Source organism: Rhinolophus ferrumequinum, chromosome 11 (assembly GCF_004115265.2).
Source record: "Rhinolophus ferrumequinum isolate MPI-CBG mRhiFer1 chromosome 11, mRhiFer1_v1.p, whole genome shotgun sequence".
In the NCBI taxonomy this organism is placed as follows: domain Eukaryota; kingdom Metazoa; phylum Chordata; class Mammalia; order Chiroptera; family Rhinolophidae; genus Rhinolophus; species Rhinolophus ferrumequinum.
The window spans coordinates 50,116,890-50,131,494 of NC_046294.1; the positions used below are offsets into that span (position 1 = coordinate 50,116,890).

The window sequence follows — 14,605 nt, forward strand, 5'->3', positions numbered from 1 at the left end:
TAATTGATTTGCGGATATTAAACCAGACTTGCATCCTGGGAAGAAATCCTACTTGATATGGTGTATGTATGATCTTTTTAATGTATTGCTGAATTTGGTTTGCTAATATTTTGTTGAGGATTTTTGTATCTATGTTCATCAGGGCTATTGGCCTATAGTTTCCTTTTCTTGTAGTGTCTTTGTCTGGTATTGGTATCAGAGTAATGCTGGCCTCATAAAATGAATTTGGGAGCTTTCCCTTCTCGTGAATTTTTTGTAATAGTTTGAGAAGGATAGGTGTTAATTCTTCTTTGAATGTTTGGTAAAATTCACCTGTGAAGCCATCTGGTCCACGACTTTTATTTGTTTGGAGTTTTTTAATCACCGATTCGATTTCATTAGTTATTATTGGTCTGTTCAGATTTTGGTTTTTCCTGATTCAGTCTTGGAAGATTGTATGTTTCTAGGAATTTATCCATTTCTTCCAGGTTGTCAATTTGTTCAATGTCATTGTTTGTAGTATTTTTTTTATAATCCTTTGTATTGCTCTGGTGTCAGTTGTCACTTCTCCTCTTTTATTTCTGATTTTATTTACTTGGGCCCTCTTTTTTTCTTGATGAGTCTGGCTAAAGTTTTGTCAATTTTGTTTATCTTTTCAAAGAACCAGCTTTTGGTTTCATTGATCTTTTCTATTGTATTTTTAGTCGCTATTTCATTTATTTCTGCTCTGATATTTATCATTTCCTTCCTTCTACTCACTTTGAGCTTTGTTTGTTCTTTTTCTAGTTCTTTTAGGTGTAAGGTTAGATTGAGATTTTTCTTGTTTTTTGAAGTATGCCTGTATTGCTATGAATTTCCTTCTTAGAACTGCTTTGGCTGTGTCCCATATATTTTTGGGTCATTGTATTTTCATTTTCATTTGTCTCAAGGCATCTTTTGATTTGCTCCTTGATCTCGTTGTTAACGCATTCATTGTTTAGTGGCATGTTAGCCTCCATGTGTTTGTGTGCTTTTCAGTTCTTTTCTTGTAATTCTAGTTTCATACCATTGTGATCAGAGAATATGCCTGATATGATTTTAATCTCCTTAAATTTATTGAGACTTGTTTTGTTGCTGAACAGATAGTCTGTCCTGGAAAATGTTCCATGTGCACTTGAAAAGAATGTATATTCTGCTGCTTTTGGGTGAAGTATTTAAAAAATATATCAATTAAATCCATCTGGCCTAATGTGTCATTTAAGGCCACTGTTTCTTTATTGATTTCACTTTCAGTCTGTACGTGTCTTTTGATTTGAAGTGAGTTATTTTGTAAGCAGCATATAAGTGGGTCATGTTTTTTAATCCATTCAGCCACCGTGTCTTTTTATTGGAGTACTTAATCCATTTACATCTAAAGTAATTATTGATATGTATTTATTGCCATTTTGTTCATTGTTTTTGGTTGTTTTTATAGTTCTCTGCTCCTTCTATTGATCTTTTCCCTTGTGGTTTACTGTTTTTAGTATTTTATTTGGTTCCTTTCTCTTTGTTCTTTGTATATCTTTTGTTGGTTTTTGGTTTGTGGCAGCCATGAGGTTTACGTATGTCATTCTGTATCTATAGCAGTCTATTTTAAGCTGAAAGGCATTTAAGTTCAAATATATTCTGTAAAGACGACATTTTTACTCCTCCCCTCCACGCTTTATGTTTTTGACATCATGTTTTAGATTTTTTTGTGTTGTGTATCTCCTATTTATTGTAATTTGAGTTGAGTTTGATACTTTCATCTTTTGACCTTTGTAGTAGCTTTTTAAATGTCTCATTTCCTGTATTAAATATTTGGTTTTACCTTTGAGATTTTCCCCTTTCTAATATCATCTTATTTCTGGTTATGGCCTTTCCTTTTCTGTTTAATGAAAACCCTTTAACATTTATTGTAAAACTGGTTTAATGGTGATGAACTCCTTTAGTTTTTGCTTGTCTGGAAAACTCTTTATCTATCTTTCAATTGTGTATGAGATCCTTGCTGGGTAAATTATTCTAGGTTGCTAGTTCCTTTCTTTCAGTATTTTAAAGATGTCCTGCCACTCCCTTCTGGTCTATAAAGTTGCTGCTGAGAAATCAGCTGATAGCCTTATGTGGTTTCCTTTGTATGTTACTCATTTTTCTCTTGATTCTTTCAAGAAGCCTTATGTGGTTTCCTTTGTATGTTACTCATTTTTCTCTTGATTCTTTCAAGAGTATCTGTTTAACTTTTGCCATTTTAATTGCAATATGTTTTGGTGTGGGTCTCTTTAGTTTCATTTTGTTTGGAACTCTCTATATTTCCTGGACCTGGATGTCTGTTATCTTTCCCAGGTTAGGAAAGTTTCCAGCCATTACTGTGTTTCCCTGAAAATAAGACCGGGTCTTATATTAATTTTTGCTCCATTAGGGCTTATTTTCAGGGGATGTCTTATTTTTTCATGTACAACAGTCTACATTTATTCAAATACAGTCATGTCATCTTCTGGAACATCGTCATAACGTACTAAATGTGTCCATCTGTCTGAGATCTTAACTGGGGCTTATTTTTGGGGTAGATCTTTTTTTGGGGGAAACACAGTATTTCTTTAAATAAAGTTTCTGTCCCTTCTCTCTTGTCTTTCTGAGGTCCCTGTAATGTGAACATTTGAATACTTAATGTTATCCCAGAGGTCCCTTAAACTATTCCTCATTTTTAATATTTTTTTATTTTTGCTGTTCTGATTGATTTCCACTAGTCTGTCTTCTGGGTCACTGATCTGTTCTTCTGTATTAGCTAATCTGCTGTTGATTCCTTCTAATGTGTTTTTCATTCCCATTATTGTATTCTTTATCTCTGATTGGTTCTTTATTATACTTTCTATAGTTCTCCCTAAGCTCCTCCATTCCACTCTCAAGTCTGGTGAGCATCCTTATGACTGTTTCTTTGAATTTTTATTGGGCAAATTACTTATCTCCGTTTCCTTAGTCCCCCCCACCCCCCACCCCGGGGATTTTTCTTGTTCCTTCATTGATATTCTTTCTTTTCATTGTGTTTGACTTCTGTTTGTTTATATGAATTAAACAAAATAACTCTCCTACTCTTGAAAAAGTGGCCTTACGTAGCGGAGACCTCTGTGCAGGCTGTATGTGCCGGTGGGTTTGGCAGGCTGGTAGGAGCCGAGTGGGAGTCTATGGCATGGAGACACTGGCCTACTGAGAGGAGTGGTTCCAGGTGGGGAGGCCAGGTGTGTGTAGTAATATCCTGTTGGTTGTGCTTGCTCCTTTGTTCAGGGCCGAAATGCGTTTGGGTGATGCGTCTGGGAACACACTGAAGTGACCTGGCAGGAGGCCAGAGCACCTGAGTACAGCCGCCACCCTATCCACGCGGACAGGGACACAAACAATGGTGCTCATAGGTTCCTCCGGCCGGGAGAGTTCCCGCAGCTCCTGCAGGGTCCTGCAGCTTCCTAGCCTTCTGTATTCCATCTTTCTCCTGTTGGTGGTTCAGATGCTGTTTGTGAAGTCCTCAGTTGTCTTGTAGGAGTAATTGCTTTCTATGTATACATGTATGTTTGACTTTGCCCATGGGAAGGGGTGAGTTCAGCATCGTCCTGTGCTGCCACCATTTTGGATCTCTAGATTCGGGCACCTTTGTCTCTGTAATTGGGAAGGAGGGGCTGAAAGTTCACACAGGGCCCTGGAGGCAGTGGAGGGTGGGCTCAGCCTGGAGGAGGGCTCACCTGCTGAGGTCCCAGGGAGGAAGGAAGGAAGGAAGGAGTCTACAGGGTATGGTGGCAGGGGAGGAGACCTGTCTCCGGTTTCCCTGTGAGTGGGCAGTCAGGCTGTCCTTTGTAGACAAGGGGAGGACGGCAGTAATGTGGGGTTCTCAGTAACCCTGCAGGTCAAGGGGCAGGGCCTTTCCACTCAGAGCTCCCAACACCCTCTATCCCCTCCTGAAGACTCAACTCAACTTGCCCAGGTCTGACCAGGAGCTGGGGCCATGTTGGCCAGGGGTGATGACTGCACAGGAAGAGTCTGGCATGAAAGGTCAAACCCATTCTCCTAATGTGCCTGCCAAGGCTGGAGAGGAGGTTGTGGGGCATTTTGGGTAGGGCAGTGTACCCCACCCCTGACTCAGCTGTTCCAGGTTTCACTCATACTCCCTTGTGCCCAGGGAGAGGCGGGAGTTGACCGCTGCGCCAGGAGGGGAAGCACTTGGCAGCTGCTCAGTCGGGGGAAAGGAGGGATGAATCTGTCACAGCACTAGAGGTTACTATGGGGGGCCCAGTCTGGGTTCTGACATTTGGGAGGGCTTTCTCTTCCTTTCCTTCAAGAAGGGGCCATAATCACTCAGATCTCAAGAATTCTATCCAGAAGCCAAATCCCTGCTTGGCAAAGAGACACATCCCTTGGCTCCCAGAAAGCACTGCATTTATTTAATGCAGGCTGGTGCTAGGGTTGAGTTCCCCACCCCTGCCTCCCCTCTTAGGACACACCCAAGATCACACAGACTCTTAGGCCAAAGATGGGAATTATAGCCCTGCACTGACTCCATGGCTGCCCCCTTCATGGAGGGCAGAGGCCGAGGACTGAAAGACAGGAAGGGACATCTGTGGTTCCAGGGGCTGTGTTTGGGTTTTCAGCCCAGGTCCCCCACTGTGCCACTCTTCAGTCAGGTCCAAATCTTGGAGATGTCCAAGCCACACCTCTGCCATGGGGGGAAGGCATTTCCCAGCTGAAGGCCTGTCCGTCCGTCTGTGGCCAGGGAGCTCAGAAAGCCTCCATGTGGCTGTGAGGGGACCTCCTCGTCCCACTGCCCAACCTGCATCGGGCGCAGGAGCCCTCCCCATCTGCCATGCCATTCGCCGCCGGTTACAGACGGCATGCACACACTCAGGGCGAGTCTGGGTGGGACGCTGGCTCTGCCTATTCTCAGCTGTGTGGCCTTGGATGGTCACTTTACTCCTCCAAGACCGTCTTCCCCAGCACAATGTGGGGATACTGGTCCCCAACACCAGGCTATTAAGGAACCCCCGGAGCCCTGGTGAGGTGGGAGAGGGGCTCACCCATCCTGCCACTCTCCTGCTCATTTCTGAGAATGGCTCCTCCTCAAATCATGGGGGCTGAATCCTAAACCTAGCAAGCTCTGTTCCCACCCTCCCAATGGCAATTCAGAGATGACGTGTCAAGATGGCAGCTTTAATCACGGTGGCCAAGGCCCCTCACGCTCCCTCCACTGCAGGCCTCCATGGCCACACGCCCACCCATGACCATACCTAGGACACTTTTCCCCGGTGGCCACTGAGGTGAGAACTGAGGTTATGTCAGTCTGCATCTCCTGGGCCACTCTGCCCCAGGGGTCTGCTGGACACTTGGCCGTGCTCTTCTGGCCGCCTCCAGCTGCTCCTGGGGGCCATGGCTCAGGCCTTCTCCTGGGGCAGGGCCAGCAGCAGTGGGGGGCTGGTCGGGAGGAGTGTCTCAGCAGGCTTTCCTCCTGAGCTGAATCTCCTTGTGCTTTGAGACTGACAGAAGAGCAGAGCTGCTGGAGGCAGAGGCCTAGCCCAGGCCCTTGAGGCAGGAGAAACTCGGAGAAATCAGCTGCCTCCTCACAGCACAGACAGGACAGTCATGCGTGGGCATCCACATCCTTCATTGCCACGGGGGCATGGCATGGCCCAGCGACCCATCAAAGCTTGCAGACCAGGGTGTGAGGAAGGGTCTCAGAGGAGGACCAGGCCCCCTACTTTCCAGAAGAAGGAGCCCCAGGCCTGCAGGGGCACCTGAGAGGCTGGAGTCCTGGCCCGACTGGGCTCAGGGACGAGGAGCGCCCCCTCCAGGAGAGTCCATGGTAGACAAGGGCTGGAGCCCACGAGGAGGCTGTGGAGCCAGCTCCCAGAGCACCCCGAGTCCAGACGCTTCTGCCAGCTCTCCGGGTTCCTTGGTCTCCGTCTTAGGCACAGCCTGGGAAGATAGGTCTTCAGCTAATGGCCACTCTGGTCTATGAGCGTCTTGGCACGGCTGCCAGTCCCTCGGGGGCCCACAGGGGTGGTGGCGCTGTTGGCATACGTGTCGTAACTGTTGTCTGAACATACAGAGAGCTCATCGGACACCTCTATGCCGTCGCTGATCTCTGTTGGGCCAGAGGGAGGGAGAGTGTGAGCGGGGAGCAGGAGAGGGGTGGACCGGGACGGCCAGCATCATTCGTGGGAAGGGGAACCGCGATGACTCACGTACTTGGAGGCTGATGAAACCACTGTGTTCAGGTTTGGTATTGAACTTGACATCCAAGGCGGTCCTGGGTGTCTAGTCTCCCCTGCACGCCACCTTCTAGCCACAGAAACCCATCTGTACCCTCCTGAGCGTGGCACCCAGGTGTTTCCTTTCCTCAGGGCCTTTGCATACTGGTCCCTCTCTTGGGAGTGACCTCCCGATCAACACCTCCTGGTCTTAAAATCTGGCTCTCTTCCTCTCATCTCTATTCCTGAAGCCTCCTGAAAGCAGCCCCAGCTCCCCCCAGGCTGGGATGACCCTGCCTGTTTCCCCTGCCCCATCACATCCTATACTGTCACCGTGTGTGGCCACCAGAATCTGGAGCACTTCAAGGACGGGGGCGAAGTCTGGGCATGTGTGTTCCCAGTACCTGGCATAGCACTGGACGTGCAGTAGAGGCTCAGGAAAGGGCTGCTGAGGGGGCTGAGTGCACCCTGAGGAGATGCGGGTGGCTTGATGGGGTTCAGGGGCCCTGGAGAGGAGCTCTCAGCCTGGGGGGAAGATCGTGGCTGACTCCCCGGAGCCCCCACTCAGAAGGGCTCAGTGAGTGGCCTTGGGGACTGTAAGAGGGGTGTCTGGGTGGGCAGAACCGCCCCGACCTGGGGATGGCCTCCTGCCTTCCATTCCTTCCACCTGCCCCTCCCGACTGCTCTGGGCCTAACACAGTGCAGGGGTTTGGGGACACACCCCTCCTTCAGAAGTTCCCCAGTGTGGCCAGAGGGCTATGGGACTCGGGGAGGCACTCCAGCCAAGCCTTGGTGCACAGGGAAGACTCCCTGGAGAAGGAGGGTTTTTGAGCAAAGGTAGGAGGAATGTAAGTGCCCCACAGGCAAGAATCTGTACCCTAAGCACCTAAAACAGTACCTGGCATTCATCTCCTGGAGGAACAAGCGAAGGAAGGAGTGCCAGTAGATGGTTACACTATCCTTGATCCCTGGAGCCAGCCCCACCAAAACCAGTCACCACATGGGGCTCTCTTTCGTGCAGAGTTTACCAAGCACCTCTGGGCCCAGCATGGGCTAAACCTCACAGGCACCCGGTGATGCGGTGCTAGCCCCTTACAGACGAGGAGTCTGACGCCGGGGGAGGTGAGACAGTGTACTCTGGTTCCCAGAGCTCGTTAGGGATAGAGCTGGGATTGGAAGGCAAGGGCATCGGCTCCTAAATACTCTAAATCTCTCCTCTGTTTCCCTGTCCACATCTATCACCTGAATTTCCGAGATACATTCTGGGAAAACGTCGTGTGAACGTCTGGGAAAGGACTGACCACATCCGTGCCTCACGGCCCTGCTGACAACCTTGATCGTGAACTTCCCAGCCTCCAGAACTGGGAGACAATAAACTACTGTTTAAGCCACCCACTTTGGGGTACTTTGTTATAGCCCTACCGCAAACGTGGCCAAAGACAAACCTGCCACGACCCTCCCCTGCTGTCAGAATGAAGCCCGAGCCCCCCGCCCCCCACCACAGCTGTAGGGAGTGATATTTAGTTCTTGGTGCCCTTGCAAGCAGTGTTCCCTCACTACCTCCGAACACGTGCTGTCTGCCTGGAATGCCCTTGCCTCCCTCTGCACCCGTCACCCACGCCTCTCCTATCCATCATTTCCATTTCAGCTATGTCACCTCCTTGCAAAGTGGGTTCCAAAACCTTCCTCATTGTCCCAGGGAGCTCTGACCCTCTCTCCTTCTTTGTACCCCCATTCTGGTTCAGCACCATCTGTTCAAGGTCTAGGGACACCCAATTTTCCATATATTTGCTTATATAGCTGCCTCCTCCATCAGACTAGGGCTGGCAACAACAGGGGTGAAATCCGTATGTGGGGTCCCTGTATGAACAAAGCAAAGGGGGATGGGCCTTCAAAGCAGACTTCTCCCCTCACGCCACCCTTGCCCACCACCCTGGGGGCTGACAATGAGCTGTAGGATCTGGAGTTGATGACTGTACGTGGAGGGTGTGCCTCCGTGTGTGTGGATGTGTATATATCCGTGTCGTGTCCCTGCATGTGTGTGCTGCGTGTGCATGTGTGGGGTGAGTGCAGGGCGCTGAGCAGTGCCAGCCTCGGCCTGTGTGTGGCTGCGTACCTGAGAAGATGAGCTTCTCCTTCATGATGCTGACGTCCCGGCTGGCTCGGCGCACGGCTGCGCTCAGCATGATCTGCTCAGGGTTGTAGCTTCGTATGCCACCCAGGCGCCACCTGCAGAGATGGCCCTGTGAGCACTGGGTCCTTCTCCACCCTTCCCTGGAGCAGGGACCTGCCCACTTCCAGCCTCTCTGGATCTGACCCAAGAGACCAGCAGGACTCTTGTCTGACTATGCAGATGGCAAAACTAAGGCCCAGCAATGGGCAGAGCTGGGCCTTGAATTAGATCAGAGCCTGCTGACTCTCGGCCAGGGTTCTCCTGCTTCCCTCTGACATCCAGAACCCGAGGTCAGCTCCCCCTTGCCCAGGAAGACGTTTTGGGGTTGGTTAGTTCTGTCTCAGGTGCCCCCAATTTTGTACCTGATCTTCCTTGGTGGGGATAAATTTGGGGTGGGGGGGTGGCTTAGCAGGAATGACTGATGACTGCCCTGGGTACACCCCAATCTTGGGGTCTCCTACGGCTCCACCATCATGACCAGGCTGAGCAGAGCCAGAGGAAAACCCGAGAGGACATGAAGGAAAGCAGGGAGGTGAGGGGACATGGCAAGGGGCCTGGCTCAGAGCTGGTCTTCACAGGTTGAGAGGCAAGGGTGTTATAGAGACTCGGGGTGAGGTCTGCTGCTACTTTGTTCTAACAACCCTAGAAGAGTGGGGTACATGCTCCCTAACGGGAGGCACAAGCTGGGGCGTTAATCCCTCTGATGGTCAAGGCAGGGGCCAGGCCCGAGTGTGGGGGTGGGGGTGTAAAATGAAGTGGACAGAGAGTTGGGGCTGCACAGGGCATGCAGAAGCCAGGCAGAGCTGGCACGATTTTTCCTGTTGTAGTTCCTCTGAACTAGCCCCAAATCCCTGGCTCCTGAACTGGAGACTTTTTCTGTGACCTGGACAGAAGGATTCACTGGACCTCCCCCCCAACCCAACCCCCACCAAGAGAAGCGGGGGTCAGCTTGGAAACAAGAACCCAACTCCCCAGGGCACTGAGCCCTGCTGGGGTGGATGGAGGGAGCCCAGACTCCACAAGGAATCACTTGTTTCCAGTTGGGGTCAGCGCAGCAGAAATGGACAGATGGACAGGCAGATGGGTGGGTGAACGCTGCAGACAGACAAGGGGAAAGCAGGAGGCAGAGGGGAAGGCGGCCTGCTCTCTGCTGGGCTGGTGCCCTTGGTGTCATTGTGGGCAGTGAGCCAGTCTCTTATTTACCACTGTGTCTCCGACAGCCAACCTCAGTACCTGCTTGTGGGGGGCGGGGGGCCCTAAATACCTGTTGAGTGAATGAGTGGAAGAATGAGGCCCTCAGGGAAGTGCTCTTTCCCCCAGGCTCCCCCTCTCCATCAGGCCTCTCGACCTCCAAGAAGACAGTGATCCCGCCGTGACTATGTTGAGCGAGCCCAGCACTTCCGTGCCAGCACCTGGGCCATCATGGCCGCCTCCCCTGCATCCGGGGCTGTGTGCCAAGGCCTGACTCCTTGCTCAGGCCCAGCACAGCACCTGCCAGCCCGTGTGCATGTGTGCCGACTGAGAATGGGGGAGGATTGCGTAAATCCCCTTCACTGAGCTCTTCCCACAGCTGGGGAGCACAGAATTTCTCCTGGAAGCAGGTCAGTGAAGCCCCCTGACCCAGGAGGTCCCAAGGCATTTGACCTCTGAGACCTAGGTCTCATCTTGGAAGTTAACATTAACCCCAGGAGGGAAGGGGCAGGCGAGGGTCTCTGCAGCTAGGCACATCTAGGACACTGTGAGACCCTCCCCAGGGAAGGTGGGGGAGGCTGTGTGTATGGGGGGGAGTCAGAGACAAAGTGAAAAATAGATGAGAGAGACACAGAAAGATAAACAGAGAGTGAGCTATGGGAGCGGCAAACCCAGAAGTGGGGAAGGCGACAGAAGACGGGAAAGGCGAAATGGACTTGGCAGGATGCATGCTGGGCAGTGGTGATGTCCCTGCAAGTGACGGGGACGTGGGGTGCCCAGGCAGAGCCCCTCCCCAGAGGAAGACCCTTTGGAACAGAGAGAGGCCAGGTCAACAACCTGCAAGGAAACACTGGTTCCCCATATGCAGAAACAGCAGGAGGAACAGAGAGCAGAGGGGTACACGAGGCGAGATGGGAAAAGAAGGGAGGCTGAGGGAGGATGGCTGGGAGGTGTCTGGGAGGGTGATGGTGAAGGAGCTTGACCCAGGCACAGCGCTCGGTGCAGGTTTTCAGAGGAACTGGAGAAAGGGGTGGCAAGGAAGAGGAAGGAAAAGGAACAGGAGGAGGGAGACCACACCAGAATTACCTGATCAAGTGATAGCTGTGAGATGCCAGAGTGCAGCAGAGGGGGAGGTTGGGGAGAGAGAGGAGGGACATGCGCCGGGTCAGAGCGGTATGGGACAGAGAACATCAGTCAAGAATAAAACCCCTTCCCATTGGTTCATGGCTGGTTGGGACCCCAGCCTGGCCCTCAGCCCTCCCCTGGGCCACCTCCCCCTCCCCACTGCAAGCACCATCCCAGCTGTTGTCCTGAGGGGTCGGGAGTCTCCAGCATGGCATGACCAAGTGCTGAGTGCTGGCGGGAACCCAGGTGAGGAGACAAACCAGAGAGGAGCCGCTGAAATGCGTCAGAGTCCACACAGCAACTCACAGCAGAGGCTGACTCTGGGCTCCCAGCTGGGAGCTCATTCCAGAAGCCACCCAGCTCTGGCTGAAGGGGTGGCGGGGGGGTCCACTGGGAGTCCTCCTTCTCCCCTGCACAGGTCATCTGGTCAGGCCTTCTCCTGGCCCAGGGCTCAGGAGGAGTATCACCTGGCGGGGGTGGGAGCTGGGCCTGTCTGGGGGCAGGGAAGGCCATGGAATGTGGTCAGAGCCTACTCACTTCTGGAGCACGAAGATACCGACGATGAACGTGAAGGAGATCAGGTCGGCGGTGACCCACATGAGACAGTACTCGTCCGGGGGCTGTGGACAGATGGCCCGAGGCCAGCCTCTAGTCATGGCCGGTCCACACCGGGCTCCAGACTGAGGGCCCAGGGGCAGGAGGACCTTCACCATTGGGGTGGGGCAGGGGAAGACCTGGAGGAGTGGGCGCTGTGGGCCTGGGTGTGTCTGTGTGCATGAGCGCGCACGTACAGGAGCAAAGAGATCTGCATGGTGTGCGGGGTGGAGGTGGTTTGTGTTCAGGCTGGAGCGTCTGTGTGCTTAAGGGGGCTCAAAGCAAGAGGTGAATAATAGAAGACAAAGGGCAGCCGGTTGGCGCAGTTGGTTAAAGTGCAGTGCTCTTAACAACAAGGTTGCCGGTTCGATCCCCACATGGGCCCCTGTAAGCTGCGCCCTCCACAACTAGATGAAACAACTACTTGACTTGGAGCTGATGGGTCCTGGAAAAGCACACTTGAAAAAAAGTTTAAAAATAAAACAAAATATACTAACAATTGTCACCCCAATAAATTAAAAAAAAAAAGGTAAAAAAAAATATAATAACATTAAAAAAAACACACCAAAATGATGAAAGACAAATAAATGAGTCGCGGGTGCAACCTGACTGCAGGTGTGAGTGTGTGTGTGTCTCTGTGTGGGTGTAAGAGTACACGCATCACTGCAGGGTGGGGAGCCTGGGGGCTTCCCTTCCAGGGCGAGTGGAGAGGGTGCCAGGAGGGAAACCTGGACCTCAGGTAACTGGAGGAGAGGTGGGGCAGGGGCACTTCCTGCTGTTGGTCAACGTCTATGACCCCAAAATTCAAGTGTGCTCATCGCTACTGCTGCCACAGTCAGTGTTACTGCATCTCATTCTGAGCTGAGCCTTTGGAGGTTTTGAAGGACAATGGGCAGGCGGATGGACTGGCCTCTCCATAACCTGGATCTGATTTACTGACCCTGTCTTAGCGGTAACGAGACCCTCCATCTGCCTGCACCACCTCAGAGGGCGGCAGTGGGAGCACAGAGAGGAAGCCAAGGGCTCCCCAGTGCCCCCAGTGGCCGAGCTGGGACTGGCAGTCAGGCCTGTCTGCAAGTGCTCCGTCAAGCAACTGAAAACTGGTTCCACTCGCTGTAATCTCAGGACATTTTTAACGTTCTCCATTCTTGTCCTATTACCCTTTTTCTAATGCCTTCCCTTCCCTTAAAACAAAATATAATAAACAACACCCCAAACCAAAAGACCCAAGTAGTTGGGCACTAGTTCTCTAGGGGTCTTAAGTGACATTTTCTTCCTGTGGGTCGGACCCAGGTTCCTCCCACCTCCCAGCACCCCAGTGCAGACCCTGGAGGCCATGAAAATCCTCCTCGTGCCTCACGCCTGTACCCCTCTCAGCACTCCCCCCACCCTGAGACCTCACCAGAGAGCCCAAAGTGTGGAGCCTGCCCCCCCGGGGCCTGGGTGCTCCCCCCAGGTGCACACTGGCCCCCAACAATCCTCCAACTCACCATGATCCAGAGGGGGTTAGGCACCTGGGACAGGGCGTGGGAGTTGTCAGAGGTGACGGATGGGACGCCCGCGCACCACATCAGGGAGAAGAGCCACGGTGCGTTGACCGTGTAGAGGTTCACACTCAGGTTCCAGGATGCGTAGTCCCTGTGAAGCAGGCGGCAGGCTGGGTGCTATGCAGCTCTGGGCCTCCGGCCCAGTGGGGAAGCCAGTAAAGCAGGGCCCCTTCACAACCTAATGCCAGCCTCACAACTGTCCCCAGAGGAAGGATTCTCCACTCACTCCCAGAAGGCCAAGCTCAGAAACAAACCCAGGTCTACCTGACGCTCTGGACCTCTGCTCTGACCCAAGAGCTCCTGTGTGTCTACCCCTCTGCCCACGTGTGTGTGTGTGTGTGTGTGTGTGTGTGTGTGTATGAGACAGGAATGGAGGAACTCAGTCCTGCCTCCTCTGGGTGAGTGGGGGCAGGTGGGATGGGCACCTGAGCTCCTGGCGGGACACCTGAGTGTAGCGCAGGTTCAGCCACTGGATGTGGCCTTTCTGCAGGCTGGTCACTGCCTCCTTGGAGCCTGACGTCTGCTGGAAGCCAGGAGCCACCTTCCGCACAAAGGGCCTCTGCCTGCTAGGGAGCCACATGACCTGCAGGCAGAGATGGGGCAGCCTCAGGTTTCCCATCTGTAAAATGGGGTTAGTGTGTCTATCCCTCCTCAGAGTACCTGGAAGGTTTAAGAGATGGGACCTGGCACACGGTGAGAGCTTACATGTAACAGTCATCCCCCGGGGGACGTGGTCCCAGCCACACCTGGGAATTGCTTTGGCGACAAGCCAGGGAGCTTCCCCTCTGGACCCCTGTCATGACAAGACTGATGACCCAAACGTCAGTTACTCTGCACGTGGCCACCAGCATCTAGTGTGCGTCACAAGTTGGCACGGGATTCCTCTAATCTGCAAATGTTACACAACAAGAATGTGGGCAATGCTTCGCGGAAATAACTGTTTGGGAGAACCTGGACCTGCTCCTGCCCTTTGTACGTTTTAAAGGACTTTCTTGTTCCCCTTCTGTCCCCACGATGACCCTGCCAGGGAGGGGCGGGTCATGCTACCCCCATTTTCCCAATGTGGACTCTGAGGTCTGGAGAGGGGACCCAGTGAGTCTCCGCTGGGGTCCTGCTCCAGCCAGGTCCGGGCTCCCGGGCAAGGCCAGGCCTCACCTGGTGCTGGGGGAAGCCTGAGCGCAGCAAGGCCTCCAGGGTGACGTTCAGGAAGCTGCCATGGAAGGGGTGCTCCCGCGGAGGGTCACGCAGGCTGAGCAGCAGCGTGGCATTGCCCTTGGCCAACTCCAGGAGCTCCACGAGGCTGCAGATGGACTGGTTCTGGACCTCCCTGTGGTCGGAGGGTGACAGGGAGCTGGCCGTCCAGAAGGGGTCCGTCTGGCGGAGACAAAGACACACATGGCTGCCTCACCAACCCTTTGGGGGTCTCCATGTGCCTTCCTGGCTACTAAGCGTGGAGACCCCCAAGCTGCCTGTGTGTGAGCATGTCAGGCTGATTGATGGCTGCGGCCCTGTGGGGCTCTAGGACACCCCAACCCTAACCTCTCTACCCCACACCCTGCTTCCCAAAAGAATTATTTGCTTGGAACATAGCCCAGCTCCCAGCACATTTCTCCTTTAGTAGTAATAGCATTTCAGACCAGAGAACCAACCTCCCTTTAGAGTTTTACAGAGCTGACAATTTTAACTGTGGACTATTGTCACCATCTACTTTTTCTGGTGGGGGACACACAGCCAGCACAAGCAGTGACAACTATGGTATGAGGGCTACAGTGGCA

General features: G+C 52.5%; 1 protein-coding gene across 10 annotated transcripts in view; it reads right to left on the bottom strand.

Moving 5' to 3' along the window:
* Positions 1 to 2,947: 2,947 nt before the first annotated feature.
* Positions 2,948 to 14,605, bottom strand: part of GDPD5 (glycerophosphodiester phosphodiesterase domain containing 5) — an 89,616-nt gene continuing 77,958 nt past the window's right edge. For 5 of the 10 annotated variants that reach the window (XM_033120467.1, XM_033120463.1, XM_033120466.1 and 2 more), the window contains 7 exons: positions 13,986 to 14,204; positions 13,256 to 13,413; positions 12,774 to 12,921; positions 11,227 to 11,309; positions 10,651 to 10,665; positions 8,317 to 8,429; positions 2,949 to 6,094 (listed from right to left, as the gene is read on the bottom strand). In XM_033120467.1, the coding sequence (XP_032976358.1) occupies positions 5,946 to 6,094; positions 8,317 to 8,429; positions 10,651 to 10,665; positions 11,227 to 11,309; positions 12,774 to 12,921; positions 13,256 to 13,413; positions 13,986 to 14,204 (885 nt within the window). In that variant the 3' untranslated portion in view covers positions 2,949 to 5,945. Of the gene's footprint in view, positions 6,095 to 6,198; positions 6,292 to 8,316; positions 8,430 to 10,650; positions 10,666 to 11,226; positions 11,310 to 12,773; positions 12,922 to 13,255; positions 13,414 to 13,985; positions 14,205 to 14,605 lie in introns of all 10 variants that reach the window. The other 5 variants (XM_033120469.1, XM_033120468.1, XM_033120471.1 and 2 more) reach the window with 4 other exon arrangements.